General features: G+C 36.6%; 1 protein-coding gene across 1 annotated transcript in view; it reads left to right on the forward strand.

The window, feature by feature from the left end:
- Nucleotides 1-23935, forward strand: part of GPC6 (glypican 6) — a 551499-nt gene that overhangs the window by 77049 nt on the left and 450515 nt on the right. Inside the window, exon 2 of the mRNA XM_075199893.1 lies at nt 19614-19772. Within this exon, the coding sequence (XP_075055994.1) occupies nt 19614-19772 (159 nt within the window). The remainder of the gene's footprint in view (nt 1-19613; nt 19773-23935) is intronic.

Here is a 23935-nt window from a genome sequence, read left to right on the forward strand (position 1 = left end):
AGGGAAAGGCAGTCTTGTAAAGGTCAGCCACAGCTATTCATGATCCAGATCCAATGATGAGAACTTAACATCTTGCAGGCAGGAACAAATGAAGGAACAGCATCCTCTAGGGCGGAGGTGCTGAACTGCAGCCAGGGATAAATAGTGACAGCACATATGTGTGTGTATATGAAATAGGTGTCCAATAGTGCAATTAAAACATTTTATTCATCATTTACCAGTAAACAGTAGCCATTAAAGTTCCAAACCACACTCCCAACATTTTCAGTACCGTGTCAACAAGGCTTGACATGGTACAAGTTTAAATAGTACTAGATTATAGCAACAATTAATAGTACACTGGATAAGTTATATGGTAATTAATTATCCATTGAAAAAACATTTAGGTGTGAGTGACATACTAAATAACCATTGAATATTCACAATTAATCATGATTTTTTTTTAAGCAAAGAATCTACCAATCAAAAATATTAATTTAAAAAGAGTCAATCAACAATTCGGGGTGTATCAACCAAATAAACCAAGTTAATGTTCCAAAAAAAGAGCCTAAAAATTGATAAACATATAATTATTTTTCATGATTTACTTATCATATATTATATCTATATAAAATATTTATATATTTAAAAGATCAACAATGCTAGTGACATCAGAATACCATTTTCAGATAAAAATCACTATCTGTTTCAGTAGTCCTAATAAGTCAGCAAGTGATTTCCTAAAGAAACACCTTATAATATATTTTATTCAATAGTGCCTACTGGAAGAATGGAAGCTCTTTCTGTCTTCGTGGGAGTAGTTTATATTCTCAGCACAGCTTATCAACAGAATATCTGCCAATTCTTGCCTGGGTTTTCTGCTGATGCCAAATGTCTTCCCTCTGTTTTTCCTTTTGGCCTCTCACAGATTTCCTCTTCCACTTACTGTAATGGTCAATTCCCTGAATTGAAGTGGGATGGGCACACTGCCCATTTTTTATTTATTGTAGTACTTCTGACACCCTCTGATATCACTTGTAGTACTTCTCGCACTGATACTCCGCAGACATTAGACACAGGCAGCTTCAAATTAAACAGTGTTTTATTGTTTGCGTCACAATAAAGGGCAATATTTCCTCAAAATGACACCAGTAAACAATGTCATGTTGTTAACAGCTCCTGGTGACCCTAATGCTATGCTAAACACTGTCAGGCTTTCTACTGACAGCCAGCTCCTTCAGGATCAGTTACAAACACAATCGTCCAGCTCAAGTTTACTTACACAAGTCTCCTCCCTTTATCTAATTACCTCATTAGACCACCTGTGTGTAGGCTAGGAGTTTGTCTGTGTACGGAATTATCTCTCTATGTAGCCTTCCCCTGCAGTCTTCCCGGGACCTCAACTGTCTCTATGCATGAGAGGTGTGGCAAATAGACCTCTTTGCTAGATTATATATTTGTTTATTTACCCAGTACCCTGTGTATGACAAGTGTTTATTACATTGAAAGTATTTGCCTCTTAATTATAGTTTTTATTGTTGTTGTTGTTGTTACTATTACTATTATTTTTTTTACTTAAAAAAGGGAGTCATTTTGCCTTTTTTTTAATTTTGAATATAACGATATCAGAAAAACCCTTCTGATGCTTCAAACAAACCATATGTATTTTAAATTGGAGTATTTGCTGGATAAATTACCTGAAAAAGTGTGTTATACTGTAATTTAGTCAATGGTTGAGGTAACGGAGGAGATCATCTCCACTTAGTGTCTGCAGCACAAGCCTTCACTGACAAGTCTCTGGCATAGGCAAACCAGGGGGGGGGGGGTTCTAGTGCCTGGAAACCTCCCCTCCCAGGCTGGGTCACTGTATACATGAGGTGGCTGGACCCCGCCCCTGGGACCAGCCACTTTGCAGCTTGTGTGCAGATTGTTTCTGTTTGGACTGTTCACAGCCATCTCCCCCCTGCTGAGTGTCACCACCCATATGTCCCCCCTGCTGTGTGTCCCTGCCCCTTTCTCTCCCACTGTCAGGTGCCAACATGTCTCATGTGTGCAGCAGGAAGACACAAGACACAGCACTAGATGAAGAGGGTACGTGTGTGAGTGTGTAAATGTGAGTATGTGTGTGGGGGCGTTCTCATGTGCTTTTAATGTAAGTGAGGGGATTGAATGTATAAGTACAATAGTTCCTTTGTAAACAGGCTTGTAGGGACTTTTAATAAAAGTGTGGGGATGGGGGAAAAGGGATTTTAATGTAAGTATAGGGGGAGTATTTTATGTGATGTGGATGGGGTGTGAAATATTCATTTTAATAGTAGGTTGAGAGTGGGAGCTTTTAATTTATTGGTGGGGTGAAGGTTGGGGATATTTAATTTAATAGATTTTATAGTGGGGTTATGGCAGACTTATTAAGGGTGGGAAGATAGGACTATTCATTTAATTCTGTGGTGGTTTGGTTGTGCTATTTGAATGTGTGGCTGAGTTTAGGGAGAAGGAGAGCTATTTCTTAAAAGTGAATGCTAATTATTTAAAGTTTGGGAGGAAATATCTTTATTTTTTATATGCAAATACTATTAATTTAGCGTAGAGGCTGTTTGGGGGAAATAATCTTTTTGTTAAAGGTGAATGACATTAATTTACTGTCCGGGTTGGTTGCTGGGAGGCCTAGTTATTAAAAGTGGGTGCTTTTGATTTAAGATCGAGCTGCTTTGGGGGAGGGAGAACTACTGTGTTCACTTATTGCTGGGATTTCTATATAATGTACCTGTCCTTTTTCAAAACAGGAACCCAACATTCCTGGATCCAGACAAGCAGCAACTGAACTTAGGACACAAACAGCAGCAACAAGTAGAGAAAGCAGCAATAACAGGTAGGAGAGAGCAGGACAGCCTGCCAACTCTTCTGACACACTTAGTCAGGACTTTGTCCTGACGGTAGGGACAGTTGGGAGGTATGTCCCGCTTCACCCGGGTCTGCTCGAAAAAGGGGAGCTGCGTGCATCTAACAGTAGTGCACGCAGCATTGCCTGTGTATATGATGGTGATAGAAAGAGCTGGAGAGCAGCCAAGCACTGTCTAAAATTATAGCCACGCCCCCAAGCATGCTGGTCACGCCCACTGGCATTGTGGCGTGGAAACCCCTCTCTACAAATCCTGCGTTTGCCCATGCCCGGATATGTGGCTTCTCATACAATTCAATGTAAACTATAAACATACATTTCTTTTAATTAGATACATAATATAAACAAAAGCTTTCAGTAGTTCTCTCAAATATCACTCATACCAAGTTTCTTAACAACTTTTAATTCTGGGACTAGATACAAAGCTCCAGTTAGAATATTGTTTAAGGTAACGTTTCTAAACGTTCCACCAAAAAGTAAATTTTCAGGCAAAATTGGGGGAACATGCCAGAATAACAGAAATCTGTATAGGCCAGGGTTTCCCAAACCCAGTCCTCAGGGCTCCCTAACAGTGCAGGTTTTCCATATCTCCTTGCTGGAACACAGGTGTATTCATTACTGGCTGACACATTGTAACAGATCCACAGGTGGTCCTAATTATGTCACGTGATCCAGAAAACCTGCACTGTTGGGGAGCCCTGAGGACTGGGTTTGGGAAACACTGGTGTATATGTGTGTGGCCACTTTTCTATGCATGGGCAGAGCAGTTTCACACAAAATTGACGATGCAAACTGTCCTAGTACTCACTCTGCATCAGAGTCACAAGTTCCATCAGGGCTGCCTGTATACATTATTTCTAATACTAATGGTAATAATTTATGAGCCATCCGTGCAGTGCATTAGATCCACAAGAGCTATTGATACACAATAAACATTTATTTTCAAATCATGCATCTCTCTCTCTCTACATCTACATATGTAACCTGTGTGAGTTCCCTCTATATCTATATTCTAGAGTATACTATACTAACCTGTAACCAGTGGAGAAATTGGCTGCACCCCAGAAGATGTTATCGCCTTGAGGATGTGAGGAGTACAGGCCTTCGTTTGTATATATGTATATACAAATAATAATAAACTATCCTTAACTTATTAATTCCACCAAGCTCTTTTTGCCATAAAATCCATGTAATATTCTCTCTCTCTCTCTCTCTCTCTCTCTCTCTCTCTCTTATTGAGAGAATTATACATGTATTTTATGGCAAAAAGGAGCTTGGTGAAATTCATAATTTAAGTATATAAGCAGTTTATTAATCATCTCCGTAATACACAAGTCCTTTATATATATTGATGTCAAATAGTGGCTTTGCTAGCTGTTTAAGCTACTTTGCATTACATATAAAGACCGGTTCACATAGAATTCTGTTATTCAGCCTTATTTAGATGCATTGTCAGACATATACAGTATAGTATATCATTATACTAATTAATGTGACCAAAGGGGCTTTAAATAACCCTTTTACTTCTTCTTGTTGAACAGCCGCAAATTTATGAAATTAGCTAATACCAATTCTTACTTCATGCAGACCTGTCTGCAGTGACATATAGCTAATTACTGCATATCTGTCACACCTTAAATTATTCATTCACCCAAAGTGAATTAAATCATTTAAAACAAAACCCTTCCTTACCAGCATAGTAAATGTCTTTTACTGTTGTTTCAAAATAGGTAAAAGTAAAAGTCATTGCAGCAACAAATACTGTGTAAATCAATAGATAGTTAGACTTAATAAAAATAACCTGCTTCTACAACTAATAATAATAAACAATGGTAAAGTTGTCAAAGGTGGGAAATCAAAGATAAGATTGCAGCAAATAATAAAAAACAGTAAACATCTACTTTGCTGTTCTGTTTACAAAATCAGGAAAAGATGGAATAAAAATGTTTATTGCACTAAAACTGACCCAAAACATTTTAAAACAGGGGGTTATTTATAATAGATCTCAAATTTTATAAATAGATCAATTTTAGTCACAGAACTGAAAAAAAAAAAACATTATGTGGGCTGAACCTGTATAAAGTTAATTTTGCTAGAAACAAGTGACATCACTGAGGTACTGTCTGGCTAGTGTTCAGGAACTGCTTCCTACTGAATTGATAGGCTACAGTCTCATAAATATTATTAGTTCAGCCTGAAAAATTGTTGCCTCTACTCTGTGTAGGTGACAGGTCCAATTACAGCAACATAGTAATCCTAAATTGAGGGTTATGGACATTTGCTTTATATTTGAGCTTACAGGGGCATATTCAATTACGTTTCCGGAACGGGCCGCGAAGTTAATCCACGGTACCGCAATTACGTGGATTTTCGTTCGCACCCCATAGGATTGCGAACGAAAATCCATGTTATTGCCATACCGTATTACCGGCAATACTGCGCAGGTTCCGCGGTAACGCGCGTTACTGCGGACCAGAAACGTAATTGAATATGACCCACAGAGTCAGGGCATTGTATATATGCAAAACTAGCGACACAGTCAAGAGAAAACTGCAACACTGTCAGTGAAAAAAAATACGTCTTCAAAATTGGCCTTGTCTAGGGGGTGTGACCAAGCTAATCACATCATTAGGCTACGCCCCCTGCTAAACAATACTAATTTTGGCTTATTATAGCCTCCTGAATTTTTGGGAACTCTCCCAGAAGACCAGGGCAACCACATGCTTCATTGGTGAAGTGGATGGGAGCAGGACCTCTTCCCTCTCCGCTTCTGACTTTGCCACCTTTTTCTCTTCCAAAATTGAGGCCATCAGACTGAACATCTCCTCCTCCCCTTCTCCCGCCTCCCTCTTTGCTTCACCTCCCACCAACACCCAACTCTGGTGCTCCTTCTGCCCTACAACAGGTGAAGAAGTTCGCTCTCTCGTTCTTTCCTCTCCACCCTCTACCTGCCCCCTCGATCCCATCCCCTCTCACCTCCTTCGCTCTCTTTCTCCCACTGCCTGCTCTTACCTCGCACACCTTTTCAACCTATCACTCTCCTCTGGTGTAGTACCCTTCTCATTTAAACACGCTCTCATCTCTCCTATCCTCAAGAAACACAATCTCGACCCCACATCTCTTGCCAACTATCGCCCTATCTCTCTTCTCCAAATTACTTGAGCGGATTGTCTGCAGCCGCCTAACCAGGCACCTCTCGGACAATTCCCTCCTTGACCCTCTCCAATCCGGCTACCGCCCCTTCCACTCTACCGAAACTGCTCTGGCCAAGGTTACTAATGATCTCCTATCGGCCAAATCCAAGGGTCATTTCACCCTACTCATCCTCCTTGACCTCTCCGCAGCCTTTGACACTGTGGACCACCCCCTCCTGCTGCAAACTCTTCTCTCTCTCGGCCTCTCTGGTTCTGTCCACGCCTGGTTCACCTCATACCTCGCTAACCGCTCCTTCTCTCTATACACGTCTGGTTCTTCCTCCTCCCCCTACACTCTCGCTGTAGGAGTCCCACAGGGCTCCGTTCTCGGCCCTCTACTCTTTTCGCTCTATACTTCCTCCCTTGGTGCTCTCATTTTCTCCTTTGGCCTTCAGTATCACCTTTATGCTGACGACATTCAACTTTACATCTCTTCACCTGACCTTTCCTCCACCCTCCTCGCTCAGGTATCTGACTGCCTCGCCGCCATCTCCTCCTGGATGTCGGAGCGCTTTCTCAAAATCAACATTTCCAAAACTGAACTCATTGTCTTTCCTCCTCCCAGCCTCCCATCCCACCATGACCTCTCCATTGTCGTTAACAACAATACCATCTCCTCTGTCACCCAACTCCACTGCTTGGGTGTCACCCTTGATTCCTCTCTCTCTTTTGCCCCCCACATTCATTCTCTTGCCCAAGCCTGTCGCTTCCAACTACGCAACATCGCCCGCATCCGTCCCATTCTCTCTCAGGAGGCCACCAAAACCATCATACACGCACTCATCATCTCCCGCCTGGATTACTGCAACCTCCTCCTCACCGGCCTCCCCCACTCCCGTCTCTCCCCCCTCCGCTCTATACTCAATGCGGCCACAAGACTCATCTACCTCTCACGCCGCTCCTCCTCTGCCTCCCCTCTCTGCCTTGCCCTACACTGGCTCCCCTTCCCCTACAGAATTCTTTTAAAACTCCACACCACCACTTACAAGGCTCTCTCCCACTCTACTGCCCCTTATATCTCTAACCTCCTCTCCATTCACACTCCCGCCCGCTCCCTGCGCTTGGCCAATGACCGCCGCCTCTCCTCCACTCTGATCACCTCTTCCCATTCCAGAATCCAGGACTTTCCCCGTGCAGCCCCCCTTCACTGGAATGACCTCCCTCGCTCCATCCGCCTCTCTCCTACTCTGTGCTCCTTCAAACATGCACTCAAAACTCACCTCTTTCTCAAAGCCTACCAACCATCCACTTAACCCCCATCTCCTCCGCTCATTCTCCCCTCTCTCCCATTCCCTCAACTGGCTCCTCTTGTGCCTGGTCTGTTTTACCCTCCCTTAGGATGTAAGCTCGAATGAGCAGGGCCCTCTTCCCTCCTGTCTCCTTACCCGTTCTTCTGCTCCGTGTCTATTGCATCTGCTTGCCTGGAGTTTCTGAAGTATTGGTACTTTTTGTTTATTGTTCTGTACTGTTATACCCTGTATAGTCTACTGTTTGTACTATGTGCGGCGCTGCGGAAACCTTGTGGCGCCTAACAAATAAAAGATAATAAATAAATAATAATAATAAATAATAAATGATGCAATTAGGTCTGCCCCCACCCACTTCACCAACACAGCAGGCAGGATTCTGGAGGTTGCCCTGCTTTCCTGGGAGTCTAGGAGAAATCCCCAAATTTCGAGAGTCTCCCAGACATTCTGGGAGAGTAGGCAACTGTGAATGCCAAGTGCTGGATTCCATGTGTATACACAGTTGCCATCAGATTAGCAAAAGTACATCCAGCCAAATGTTTACTTAAATATTATAAAAAGTATTACAGTAATGATGTATATCTATAATATCACTAGCCTTCAGCTTTTTCCATAAATGTAATGAAATGGATTGGTAGTTGGCACAGATATACAAGCATCAATGAATGAATAAGTAAATAAATAAATGCTGTGTAATAATGCATCTGATGGGTCACATTAGTAATGTTAAAAGAGTTCCATATATGACATTAACCTATGTCCAGTTATGGCACAAGTGGCAAAATAGAAGGGCCCACAAAGGGCCTGTCATAAATTACCTTAAATTAATTAATCATATCTTTCCTTCAATTTGAAATTACAATTGAATAGTACAAGTATCATACACATTGTGTATATCATTAAATACTGATTATTGTATCAATGTACTTGCTTGTACTCTGGGTCTTGGAATCTTGCATCCTATATTTTGTCTGAACTATTTGGACTACCAGGTCCCTTGATTTATGTGTCTACCACATACTGCCCATATGGTAAGCAGAAGGTCACACAACCTACTTTCTTCTTATATATGTGTCTACAAATTACCAAACTAAATCTAGCTTAAATGACTGGCTTACAAGCCCAGTTAGCTCATAGGAAAACGTGATGGACGATTCAATTGTTGCTTGCGTTACATGAGTTAAATATAATTTAGGGAGCTCTCAGTTGACAAGAGGGAACCATTTTATCACCATTTAATTTTGTCTAAAAAAAACAGTTTTATGAACTGAATGTATAGTGACCGGCAAATGATTTTGCACACTCTGATAAATAAATGTATCAATCAGTCACAAAAACACTGAAGTTGGGCAACAAAAACATGATAAAACTTATTTTTTTCACAAAACCATTTCCCAGTGACAAAATCAATGTTGACCATTAGTTGGCTAGATATCCAAAGATAATTATTTTTAAATGTTGTATTATTGAATTATTCATATTTTTATATTTTAAGGCTTTCTCACATAATGGGACTCATGTAGAGTTGGACATATGTGGTTTTTTTTTGCATAAGATACTCAACTCCATACTGTGCATGCATACTGAAAATGCATAGACATACATCCGCATATAAATTGTTATGTTGTTTTGACTTGCATATCAGTATGTCTGAAGAGGTGGAATAGAGACGACAAGTTTAGTCCAAGTACACGAAGGGTGTATTGCTACATAATACGAATGCATCTCCACACGCGCTTTTTAGGTGGTGCATCTCTTGCAGGTGCTGTAGGGCAAGTGCAACAATACACAATGATGATGATGGCTATTAGCAGCACTATGTAGCTGCTTCTCATGGGCTGATAATGTAGTGACCCCTCCAGGTGATAGTACTTAGTTAATTAGTCTTGCTATATTACATGAAGTCAAATATAATTCTCATTACTTAATTGACATTTATATTTCGACTACTTCAGGAAAGAAAATTATTTTTAAAGGGGAAAGCAATATGTTGTATTTGGATTTGTGTTTATATCTAATTACATTTTAAATAGAAAATTTAACCTTACAGAATGGAAAAAATATTTCATGAAATAGATATTTATTCCATCAAATACATTATTACACAACACTTTTTATAAAAGTTAAATCCCAAATTGACCTTTGCCAATCAAATACAAAACTAAATTTTTAACATGACCAAAAAACTATTTTAGAACATAAAATTTACCATATGTCAAAAACCCCCCCCCAAATCTATGTAACACAATTATTTATGTGTCATAGGAAGACATATTTTTGGGGAAAGATTTTGTACATATGGCATTATTTTTGTCTAGCAAAATTAATTGTAACAGATTTATTTATATAATGCAAAGTGACTGATTTGACAAACAGGTTGCATACCTATCTGTAGCTTCACGTGGTTGCAGTTTAAGAGTCACATAACTACATTTTTCTTTTTTATAGAAAACTGTATTTTATATAAAACACTTTACATATATTGATTTATCACACTAATTGCATTATAATTCTGAAAGCAATACATATTTGAATTAACAAAAAATGTTTTTTTCCAAACAAGTTTAACATTTCAATTATTTAGTTCTTTTCCTTAGGGCAGAGAATACAAAAATGCAAAGAAAAATAGTGTATTGTTAAGCAAAAACTACAAGCTAATTGTTTTGTTTCATATCATCTGCCAGTAGCTGCAAAACCAATGAAGATGTAACAGTTTTTAAAAATCTAAAAGGGTTGACAAAGTGAAACAGTTTTTTTTAATGTGGTGAGTTCTAACTGAACTAGGGTCTATGTATTACACCACAAACAAGATGTGTAAGAAATAATGTAAATTGGACACCTTCACAATCTTTACCCACTTTATTTTTTAACTGTATTTTGAAGCATGCTCCTTAACAATAAAACATATTATATAGAATATTGACTGAAATGTTAAAATGTTATTAACTTATGTCATATATAAAATCAAGAATTGGGTACTGTCGCCATTGCTATTGTCGGGTCTGTGTTCCCCAGCATGCTATAAGTCTTATATGTCCAATGCCTACAACTATATATTCTGCCTAAACATTAAATACAATAAAAATGGGAAGATCTAAGATAGAAAGGGGTCATATTAGTAGACAATAAGTTGAGTAGCAGCACCCAAGATCAGACAGCTGCTACAACAGATAATACAATCCTGGGATGGTTAATATGGAATATGAATGCACGAAAAGTACATATACTCCTGCTGATGTAAAAAAAAAAAATTGCATCTTGAATTTGTAGTCTGAATCCTGAATATGAAGTACAGTTTTGAGCTCCTGTGTATTATAAAGACACAGAGAAGGTTTAGAGTGTACTACCTTAATAATACAAGTAATGCAGGGATTATATTATAATAAAAGACTTAACAATTGGGTTTATTTTCTTTTGAGGTAACTTAATGTCTACAAATATATTAATGGACAATGTAAAGAGCTGTCTGACACTTATTAATGTACATGTATTCACTGTGACAGAAAGAACAACCACAGAGAGAGACGGTAATGGCAGAATAACTGGATGATTTTGAAAATAGGTTGGAAATCTTTTTTTAAAGGATTTTTTTAATAGTCCCTACTCTCATGGAATGTCTGGGTCGGCACCTGGACTTCTTTGAGAACAGGACGTTTTCTTGGATCCTGCCAACTTCCTAGTGAAGTGGGCGGGACAAGGACCTTGATGTGATCTCGGCACAGTGTCATGGGGGAGGGGATAAAATGATGCAATTCATGGCTTTGTGCCCCCTCCCCCCCCCCCCCTGCACTTGCAGTTCAAACAAAGTGTTGACAAAAATGGTTTACAGATATTGCCTAATACTGTCTTAGCTGCTGGCTTCAGTCTATTTAAGGCTGTTTGTGTGTGGTTTATAATCCAATCTCTTGTTACATGTCAGCCTCCATACCAGAATCCATCTGTTTTTAGCAGCTTTTCAGTGTTGTTTAAAGCATGAGTGTTAGTGTAGGACTTGCAGTTATGAACTAATACCTTATTCTTTAATTTTGCTAGAAATATAGAGACATACAGTAGTAAGGATGAGCGTTGACAACAATGGTGTTTTTGTTTGTATCTATATAGGTACCCTGGACAGTATGGGAATAACCGAGCTTAGCCTTATTTCTTTTCTATTTTGTTTTAAATAAGAGAAGGAAGCCAGAAAATAATGTATATTATAAAATATTGATATCCTCCAATTGAAGCAGTTTATTTTTATTGCCCTTGTATAGGACATGTATCAGCTCTGCTCTATGCATTGGGAACTATTGTATTCAATGAGCAGTTCCAAGGGCAATGAAAATAAACTGCTCTGTCTCAATGATACAAGGACCTTGGTGAGAAAAAACAGGGGAGTCTGAAATATAGTAGGTAACTTTTTCAGATGGACATACTCAAATCACTAAAGGTCTGAATATCCTTAAGTGTGTAAGCGTAAAACATCACATTTTAATTCTGTATTTGAAATCGTACCTTTGTCTTAACTGTACATTGTAATTTTTACAAAATATAAATAAAACATTTGTTCTCTACTCTTTAATGTTTTACTAAGGGTGAGTGGGGCCATGCAGATATATCTAATATCTGCAAAGGGCGAGTCCCACTCAGCCTCCACAGCACACAAGTTTCCGAGAGCGAAAAAAAGCTCATTGATCAGAATACAGTGGACCCCAATGAGTGTTTCCTTCAAATAACAGTTTAGTTGATAATTTGAAAACAAAAGATAGTCTGCACTCTAAAACAAACAATATATAAATCACTGTGTCATCTCCTAAATGTCACAGTTAAAACCTTTCTGACGCTCCAGTTTCAAGGTATGCTGCACCTATGAGGGGAGGGGTCTAACTCCCAAAAACAAATTAAATATCAGTGAAACCAAGGTGCGCTCCTTTAAATTAAGAAAATGTGTACAAGAGAATAAAATCATTTGAGAAAGTGCTTCCAGGATAATTAAGACCACTGTGAAAAACAGATAGTCCAGGGCTCTAAAACAAACAATATATAAATCACTCTGGGGGGAATTCAGTTCCCCCCGACACAACGCCACGCTAAGTCTTTTACCGTTAATACGGTAATTTTAGCACAGATTTCTGCTCGTGGCTCAGGTAGCTGCGAGCAAAAAGCCGGCGATGAATTGACCGTAGTAACGGTAATTGTGCGCACTATTACCGTAATATAGGGGAAAGTCTACAGAACAATTTGCTTAGTTGAACTGTAACAATTTATAGTGCCAGAGATGTATTGAATCATGGCTGGAGATACCTTCATAATATGTAGTATTTAACATTGCACAGGAGGTATAGTGCTTAATGCTCCAAAAGCACTCAGGAAAGATGAAGGGAGTTTTACATTATCCCTTTACACCTTTATCTGAGATATACTGTATGAGAACAATGTTTTTATCAAGCTACGTATATAAAATAGTGTTATGCTTTGCCACAAATAATAATAATTTAACAAAGGGGGCAGGGACTGTTTCTTATATATGCAGGGGCATGTAAAGAAGACCTTTGACAAAATACTGAAAAACACTAGCAAACAAATGTTTCATTACTTAACTAATCATTCAGGGAATACAGTTATATGTTTACAAATCAAAGTGTATTAGTGAATATAAGCAGCAAACTGCATTATTTGTTTTATTTGTTTATTTGCTTTAAATGATTTTGCCTTCAACAAATAGTAATCATATATATATGTCTTGGGAAATATCCATCCCCAGAGTTAACTCTCCTATTTGCCCTTTTCCATTCTTATTTAATTACTGGTTCTCTAGAGCTTAACCAAACCTCATATATTCCTCTGGCCTAATTCCTGCTAATACTTAAATTTTGAAAAGCAATAGGTACTATCTCTAATTAATTGAGCGCTGACACATTTAAAACCACATTGGGATTTTCAGCATGGTCTATTCATAGCTCTGTAGATTTAGGTTGTATTACCCTTTAATAGGCCAACTAAGCGATTACTCTCCATGGATTTTTTTAATTAACACTTACATATACTTCCTACAGTGTATGTTCACTGTTAACATGGCACATATTTTAAAATGTTCTTTCTTTGTGGATTTGTTTGTTTATACTAATTTTGACTTAGTATTATGTAAGTTTGTCTTATATCCTATTTATGATCAGTTTATGTAAGTGAAACATTAGGAGAAAAAAAAGAGAGTTTTGATATATTTTTTTCTTGATTTATTATAGACAGTAATATGATATTGTCCTGCAATGAGTGCAGGGGTCGGCTGGGCTGGAGGACAGGAGGCCATCTGCCCCCCGAGTCAGTCCAATAGTGGGCTACATTGGTCTGGGTCACTGGGCCACCTGCAATTATTTTCCTTTAAAATGTTCCTAATAGGCTGCTGAGTCGAGTCTTACCCCCCAGGCTAAATTTACCAGCCCTCCTGTAAATCAATTGCAGGCGTACTGTCTGCCTTCTATAATCATGGTTGGGGTTACCATACTTTGCAAGACAAAGAAGGGGGCAGTTTTTAGAATGGCTCCTTACAGCCATGCCACATCTATTTTAGGTGTTTGACTTTTCCAACACAATATACCTCCTTAGCCCCTATATAATATCCCTCCATCAACAGATTTATGCCTCTATCATCTAAATGCCACAAGTGATTCTGTGCCAGTATACATGGTACCCTGCTGGCTCCTACTGACATAGTAACCAGGAGGAAGTAGCCAACACTGTGATTGGTGCAGGGTACTTCCTAGTGGTTACTCTAATAGCAGTAGCTTACTGATCACTGTCACCAGTGTATTCTGTTCCCAGTGCACCCTACCTGATCTGCCTCTTAACTGGGCCAGGGGTGCATGGGGAACAGGAAATGCTGGTCACATGAATTCGACAATGATTCAACCCTATCACACTGGTCACCTGTGGGACCAGCTTAACATGTGTCTGGCTGTCATCTTGTCCAACATTCAGACATATGTTAATCTGGTTCCAAAGTGAGCTAATGAGCACAGGAGGTCAGAAAGTGTGATTGTGGTCGCCTGTGACCCCCATCATAGGGTACTATCATAATGTAGCACTAGCCCAAAAGATACTTTTTAATTAAAAGCTATATTGTAATAAGCATAGGTGATACCAATATAATGCTGATTACATATGGTTCTGCAGTATTAAAAAGTTTATGAATTTTATTGATCATGCAAACAATTGTTGCATAAAATAACACTTTGCAAAATATAAATCTTTAATACACTACATAATATATATAGCAGCTCTAAAACTGAATGGAAATTCTCCAAGGACTGTAACTCTTTTCTATTAAGCATTATATGGTATAGGCTTGATTTGGCCTCAACCTCTATGAATGATTCACAAGGACAGCTGGGTCAGAATGCTGAGAATGAATGGGTCCACTGGGAGGCATAATGAAAGAGAAGTTAACCAATTATCAGTCTGTTTTTAGGACATTCATTTTTTAATTGATCTCTAACATAGCTGATATTGCATACAGATAGTGCATTTAAATAAACATTAAGGGTCTTATATGAACTTTAAATGTGTAAAACTGGCACACAAATGTTCTTCTGTGATATCATACATTGAGTTATATTTGCGCAAATGTACCTGGTGTTTGCAGTGATGCCAATGTTTGCACTAGCCAATGGGAGGAGTTGGGTGAATCAATGGTGCTTAATGCAAAATGTAGATTACACACAGGAGTACACCCATTTGTACACTAAAGTCAATAAACGCGATATTAGCTAAAGGGTGGTAAGGATGTATTTCTAGGTGTGTTCCTTGCATTTTTAGGAAGTAATTCAGCCTTTTCCTCCCTGTAATAGGACTTGAATTATCTGCCACCTCCACAGGTAACTGGAGGTCTCATCCTCATTTACTTATAATGAGAAGTATTTTGAACTTTTCAGTTGCATTTCTACTGGAAAGTACATTTCTAAGAGCACTCAAAGAAATGTAATTAATAGCTTCAATCACAAAAAACTGACAAGACAGCATCGATGTCCCCTCACTCTCATGATTGAGATAAGACATAAAATAGGATAAACCAAGCAGTATATCAGAAGAGAAACTGAAAATATATATTTTTATGTAAGGGGTTGGTAATAGGTTGATCTTGAATGTGAAGCTTTTATTGTTTCCCTAATGTGCATTTTCTGGAGCATCAGTCAACCAGCAAACCTGGGCACAGATTGATTCATCAGGAGTGTTTCCAAAGGCCATGCAGTGGGTGAGCACCTTGTAATAGCAGACAGGTGGGAGCACTTCTATAAGGAAGCATTGCACATTCACAGATTGTGTAGTTTCACAAATGAGCCTTAGGGGTATATTTACTAAATTGCGGGTTTAAAAATGGAGATGTTAACTATAGCAACCAATCAGATTCTAGTTATCATAAATTTTGTACATTCTACAAAATGATAGCTAGAATCTGATTGGTGGCTATAGGCAACATCTCCATTTTTTCAAATTTACAGTTTAGTAAATATACTCCTTTGAGTTTTCAATCCCTGCCATGTTTGTGTCCCATATAAAATTACGTAGTACACAAAGATGCACTGTAAGCAATTGTTGTTTTTGCTGCACAGAATAAATCTATTTTGATTATATTGTATTTTACATAATTACTCTAAATGTTCATTTACTTCTAACCTTTAACAAATGTACTATTATAGCCATTAGTGTAAATCTATCAATAAACAATAATATTTCATTTGTCAAATTAAATATTATTGAACATTGAGGTTCTTTTCCATTAAAAATCTTGTATCGTATTAAGCCCAAATTAATGTACATATTGCTTTGCTATTTTGATGTAATGTTATATAATGTAGTGTTTTATATCAATATTGGTTGGTAAATGTGTTGCAACTAGTCAAACAGTGGGATTCATATGTGTGCACCCAAAATCCCAAATATAAAGGTTAATCCCTCAGCCTTTGGTTCTATGCAATATTGCTGGTTGTTGTAAACTAGCCATGGGCATATCAGTACCTTCTGTGTAACTATGCACTTATACTACATTGCTTCCACAGGTATAAAATACTGTTGGATTCAGTCAAGTACTGAATGACAGTTATTCTTGCAAACAATTGTAATTGATGCAAACAAGAGGCTCAAACTCTAATTCATGATAAAAAAAAAAAGTTAATGATGGATCAACTTTTATTTATGTAGCACCAGCAGATTCCGTAGCGCTTTACAATTGGGAACAAACATTAATGAAACAATACTGGGTTATACACAGACAGAGAGCTAAGAGGGACCTGCTCGCAAGCTTACAGTCTATGGGACAAAGGGAGTTTGAAACACAAGGGCACGTGCTACATCATATTGCTCATTGGACATGATGAATTGTGCTACAATAACCCTGCCCACTCAATTGCATTTCAGTGGTTGTAGAGCAGAAGTAATCACAAACTATGGGGAAGAAGAAATATTGATTCACGCTGTTCACCTAGAAGAAATGTGTAGTTATCCATTAAGTTAAAAAAAATACAAGACTTATATTTACATCCTACTAGTCATCTTTTTATTGATCCAGCAGAAGAATATAAACTTTATCAGCCATTTCTATGATGTTTTAAATTAAGGAATTATTTCCAGGTTCGAAAAACACAATTGGATTATAACTTGAATCAGTCATTCAAAAAGTATTTTGTAATCATTTATTGTATGTCTTATTCCGCTTGAAAGATCCAAGTCAATATTTGAAGCTGTCCATCATACACACTTGTATTATGCTCATCAAAAATAAATGTCTTGAAATACCTGAATCTCATTATACTCCAGTCTTACTGTAGCAAATGTCCCCTATTTTGCTGCTGGAATGCTCTACAATATACTGTATATCTATATGTGGGCATACATAAGTGTGTGTATATATATAAATATATATATATATATATATATATATATATGCATATATATATTTTTATATATATATATATATATATATATATATATATATATATATATATATATATATATTTTATATATATATATATATATATAAATTAATAGCAGATAAATTAAATGTGGCGCTCAAACACAAATTATATGAGTAGATGATAATAATGTCCAATATAGGTAAACACTTTCTTCATAAGAGAAGACAGCCTCCCTCCTAAGATAACGGATGGTACTCCGATAATAAATAAATCAATATATACAAAGATAGAAGGAGAAAATGGTGCCAGTATAAGTAGTGTTTGCTGGTAACAATCACCCAGACAGTCAATAATTATTGAGATGCAGAGTATGAATCTTAGCAAGCTGGTACAGTCATTATTCAACAGCTTCCAGATACTCCAACAATATACTGAAATGCAGACAGAGAGAAGCAAAAGATGTAGAGTCACAGGCACCCGTGATATACAGTATATAGTAGTAGGTGGCAGCATACCAAATAGATATAAATAAACAGCTTATCTGTGTCAGAATAATCTGAACGTAGTCTCCAAACAGCCAAGTGAGTCAGGAACAGATGTATAAACTGCTTGTGAGGATATATTATATCTGGATCATCGACCACAGCAAATTCACAGCTTCCAAAACTCCAATCAGCCGGTAGTTAAAAAGGAAAAAGCCATATAGTGTAGTACTTACAAATAATTTAATCAGCATGTATCATAAAAAATGCACACTCACAATATAAATATATTTTAAAAGCTTATCTGTAATCATGTAGTATAAGGAATACTGCTATACAGTGTAGATATCTGGACACTCCATGAGATGAACACCAATGGACTCCATACAAAAGTTCTCAAAGGGAAAGTTCTCACGGGCCAGGTGGGCAGCAGAGCCAGCAATATACCATGAATAGATGTTAGGAAACAACCTCAACGCGTTTCGTCATGTAAAGACTTCATTCCTCCTGATGAAGTCTTTACATGACGAAACGTATATATATATATATATATATATATACATATATATATATATATATATATATATATGTATATGTATATATATATATATATATATATATATATATATATATGTATATGTATATATATATATATATATATATATGTATATGTATATGTATATATATGTATATGTATATGTATATGTATATATATGTATATGTATATATATATATGTATATATGTATATGTATGTATATATATATGTATATACTATATATATATGTATGTGTATATATATATTTATATGTATGTATATATATATTTATATATATATATATATATATATATATATATTTATATGTATGTATATATATATATATTTATATATATATATATATATATATATATATATATATATATATATTTATTAATCATTTAAAAATACTATTTTAGTGTAAAAAGTGTCATGTCAGCCCCATTTATTGAATATTCCCATGTGATGTAACTCCATGCAATTCTGGAGTGTAAATTAATTTGAGACCACCAACCAGACAAACTCCATCAAATGATGAAGCCAAATTATCTTGCTCATCTCTGCTATCTAAAGTATAGATAGCGATGTTGCATTGTTGTTCATTCTCTAAACTCCTAATCCTATAAATCATTGTGGTCTTTCAGGTGAGAGAACATGTGAAAAACAACATTTATACTATTATCTGGGATCATATAATTAGTCAGTCTTTATCAGTCAGAATGTGAACCTCAAATAATCTGCATTCTTCTTATTGAGGGAAGGAAGTGCTAGATAGCAGCAGGACACTAAAATGTAATCCCAAATACCAAAAAAACAAAATAAACAATGACGATTGGTCTTATTACAATATAATACTCTTCTTCTGTGTGGTTAGACACATTATGCTATTTGATAATGATTAGACTAGATTAAAAAATAGAAAGTTGGTCTTCCCTATATGATTCCGCAGATGGTGGTGAGTAATGTACACTAAAAAAAGGTTATGAAGAAACTTACATATAAAAGTGAGTTTTTTTAAAATGTAATCAATTTTAGGGCTTGCGTTAAAGAACAACTTCAGTAATTTCTAGGTACAGTTATAGGATTTAATGATTTGTCATGGTAAATTGTATAAATACATTTGTTATGATAGGGATTTTAGTCCACCAAAGTCCGCTAAGACTGCATCACACGTGACTTACTTAGATGTGCAGGTTCAACAGCCATCTGTCACTGGGACCTATTTTAAAATATGGTTAAGTTTGTATGATAATTGACCAGTAGGCTTTAAGCTATTTTTTAACATACTATACAGCTATAATATATATGTTATCATGCATTTATTCTAAAAAAAAATCAGTCTTGTAGTGCTTCTTTGATTTTATTTTTGTTTTTTGTTTTTTTTGGCAGGGGAGCATCTACGTGTCTGTCCTCAGGAATATACGTGTTGCACAACTGAAATGGAAGACAAGCTCAGTCTAAAAAGTAAATTGGAGTTTGAAAATCTAGTGCAAGAAACCAGTCATTTTGTCCGCGCTACCTTTGTGTTGTGGCATAGAAAGTTTGATGGTAAGCTTCGTTGCTTTTTTATTACTTTTACAGCTTAGAATTATAAGAAGAATACCCAGCAATATAGCACAGGCCATGTACCTGATGTTATCTGACATTTCCCTGTCTCTTTCTTTATCAACTATAGCTTTGTCAAAATGAGACTAGTTTTATTAGAAATATTGACTTGTGAATTAAAACTAGTTATAGTTTGTACAATCACTTTTTCAAATCTGTTTATGTAGCATGAATACTGCATTTTCCAGCACTGTTATATTGTGATTAATATAATAACGTTCATGAATAATTCCTAGATATGTTACATTGGCAGAATCTGAGTAATGTTATTTGGTCAAACGGGTCAATAGCAGAATACAGTTCATATAATACCAATAAGCCAAGTTAAAGTGATACTATAGCCGTTTGCTTGCCATGCACTCTATTAGATTAGATTGTGTGCTCCAATGAATATTGACCTCTCCTTTATTTGTATTAGTCTTTATATTTTACACCTACATCTTTAAGGAAGTGTTTGTGCGTTATTGGTATATACTAGCATACAGAAGGAGAACAGGTAAAAAGACTGAAAAACAACCAGCAAATAAAACCACTGAGATAAACTATAACTTTTAGCTAGTGCGCTAGTTTTTCATGACTTCTATTACTAATAATTATTTAGTTGTTTTAAACATTTATTTATATATATCCAGCATACTTCACAGCGCTTTACAATTGGGAGCAAACACAGCAATAAAATAATACTGGGTTTTGACAGACAGACAGAGAGGTAAGAGGGACCTGCTTGCAATCTATATACCAATAGGAGTTTGATACATGAGATTAAGGGTCCCACGTTGCATATTGTTTAGTGGGGCTATATGATTTAGTCACAGATATGTTTGTGTGAGGTTCAGTGGGTTGTGTACAGAGAGCAAATAAATGTAAGTTTTGAGTGAACTGTGAAGATGGGTGGAAATCGGATAGATTAGCCTAGGAGGTTTAAGAGGGTGGTTAGGGAATTCAATAAACTTGCCTAAAGAGATGAGATTTCAGGGAATGCTTGAAGGTTTAGAGGTAATGGGAAAGTTTTGTTGTATGAGGGATGGCGTTCCACAGAGTGGGTGCTGTAACGATGAATGGGAGCAGTTAATGAGTGTGGATGAGAGACTCAGATATTCAGTGAAATGCAGGCTACCAATGTACGGACTGACAGAGTGGAGCAGTAAAATAACTTTTTGCAAAGAAAATTAGTCTAGATACTGCATTTGAAAATAGCTAAGTCTGGTTAGAGGAACAACAGAAAGAAAAAAATTGCAATAGTCAAAGAGGGAAATAATGAATGTATGAATTAGTTTTTTCTTGTGTAAGAAAGGATAATTCCTTAGCAGCAAACTTGAAGCTTAGTTTTTATTGTCATGTTGTCAACAGCAATAGAGATGTCAGGTATGTAGATTGTGTTGGTTGGTGGGAAGATAAGTCTTTCAGTTTTTGAAAGATTGAGTTTGTGGTGGAAAGAGGACATCCAGGTTGAAATGGCAGTAAAGTTGTCCAACACAGATGGTGAGACATTCAGAGAGGATATATAAATCTGATACAGATTTTTTTCTTATCAAGAGAAGTAGTATAGATGGTGGTGAGGGCCAAGGACTGAACCTTGTGGTACTCCAACTGATAGGGAAAGTGGAGAGGAGGTAAATTAAGCAACATTAAATCCCAAGATCTTCCTTTCTTTATAATATTTTTTTTTTCAAGTTTCTTTAATGTAACACCCATTTGCCAGGTCATATTCTTTTGCCACAGTATAGTACATAGGTATTATTCAAACAGATTGTCTTATTTTGTGTGTTTGCATTAGGATTATATTTTATTCTACCTACACCCACTGAATGGGTAAAAAGTTGTATCAGTAATCTCAGACTTCACAGTAGGGCATCTGCATTATGTAGCTATTGCGACTTTCTAAAAGTACTTTATTTATGATATCCAACAGGCACGAAACTTAAGTCATTAAGTTTTGTGCTGGAGATTAAAGTGTGATTCAAGCAGTGCTTATACATTTACATTTTTGGAAAAAAATGTTATTCACAGCTCTGTATTTCCTTAATTAAAATTAAAATAGGATAAAAATAATGATATTATTTGAAAAGTTGTTGAATAGAAAAATGACTGCAAGCTAGAAAATATTCGGGATACTACACCGATTAAAGATAGGTCATATTGCCTTTAAGAATGATAAATATTAGCATAGATAAGAACATAGGATTACCTTTTATGCATTAATATAGGATCAGAATATACATTCTGATAGCAACAATTTTCTTCAGTTTCTGTTATGCTGTTCTAGTGCCACAGAGTGAGAATCCAGTCAACCCACAGTGCATTGCACACACTTTTATCAAAGAAAGAAATGATAGGCTACACTGAAAATTGTTTAATATGTGTTGTCATGTGCAAGCTAATTACTAGTAATACAAAACTGCAAATATATGTTTGTAGATGAATTCTGTGTCCAGCCATGGATAGGTGGAGACTAGATTGCTATATCTCTTTGATTTGGTTTCTAAATGCTTCTGCTCTACCCATGAGATATTTATGGATAGAGTGTTCCAGACACGTTGTTACAGATGAGTAGCCAATGCCAATTTATGGAACAGGTCGTAAAAGCTAAAGCTCTCGAAATCTATCTCTTAGGTTATATCAATATCAATAATAACCAAAATCAGACCCCCTCACATTTTTGGTGATTCTGTGGTATCTCAGGGCATCTCAACTGGTTGACTGAACAGGTGGGATAAGTTTGTATGAAGGGGAAAAAAGACACAGGAAAATGTTATATTTTATCAAATATCATACTTACAGGAGTCATTTGCTATATGCAAATGAAGAGAAACTTATGACCTGTTAAGTGGAAGTTATATCATCTTTTGTAGGACCTTCTTTTCAGTGTAAATAAACCCTGACTTGAAAGGTATTTGAAATAAGTCATGAAAAACGACTTTACACTGACTCTCTAGGTCTGAGATCACAGGAAGTGGGGCTGTGGGTACCTCATACTTGCCTACTCTCCTGGAATTCCTGGGAGGCTCCCGAATTTCGGGGAGTCCTCACGAACTCCCGAAAGAGTAGGCAAAGCTCCCGCATTTGCCGAAAATCACGTCAGTGAATGGAGGGGGCGGGGCTTAATCGTGTCATTAAGCTTCGCCCCCTCCATTCAATCTCCCGGGGAAGAAATCTTAAAAGTTGGCATGTATGGGGTACCTGCAGCATCTTTAAAATGTCCTAATGGACAGATTTATTCACTTTTGGAAATAAATTTCATATAGAGAAGTGTCCCATTACTCCAGTTCTCACAGCACCAAAAACCTGTTAATTCGTGAGATAACCATTTCTGTTGTTTATTCCTTTTTATTTTTCAAAAGACTATTGTATTATATTGTTGTATGTCATTTTGTTAATTGTTTTTCTTCTTAAGCATTGTGGATTTATTTTCCATATTAAATTACACTTAATAAGTTCAGGTCTCTGTACTTACAAATTAACTTATCAGATTTAGCTTGGTTTTAGAATGCTACATATTTGAAATGGAGGATATTATTTGGTTTATGATAACACTCGGTGAAGGGAGATCATTTGGTTTATGATAACTCTGATGAAAATAAATTGTAATACATTAGTTAAAGGGAGAAATGAAGGCTTCCTGAGTAAGAGTGTCAGCTCTTCACAAAAAACCTTGATGGTGGCATAATTGGTACAGCAAAATTACTGTGTGGGACAAGCAGGGATAGTTTTAATCATTTTTAAACCGACCAGGTGGTTGTTTTTGATTAATCCTTTGTCACACATATGTCAAACAGGCTCAGATAAATGCTGGATTGTGACATATGTTTAATAACAAGATGACTGCAAAAGATAAACATACTAAATCACAAATAAGGACAGCTACTCTAAAACTAAACATTTTAATTTTTTTAAATATATCAAGCAGAGATGCTCAAATTGGGTACAAGTGCTTCTTGAACCAGTTTATTGCATTAGTACAAAAATTGAAGATTGTTTTGGAATATCTCAAATTTAGATTAAAGAAATCAGTCTATAATTGAGAAAGTCAAACAGGTTTTGACTTTGTTCAAGCTGGTTTTACCAAGTTCAGGCCTACACTGATACATTTGAACTGATTTTGATGA

The sequence above is a fragment of the Mixophyes fleayi genome, chromosome 2 (assembly GCF_038048845.1).
Source record: "Mixophyes fleayi isolate aMixFle1 chromosome 2, aMixFle1.hap1, whole genome shotgun sequence".
In the NCBI taxonomy this organism is placed as follows: domain Eukaryota; kingdom Metazoa; phylum Chordata; class Amphibia; order Anura; family Limnodynastidae; genus Mixophyes; species Mixophyes fleayi.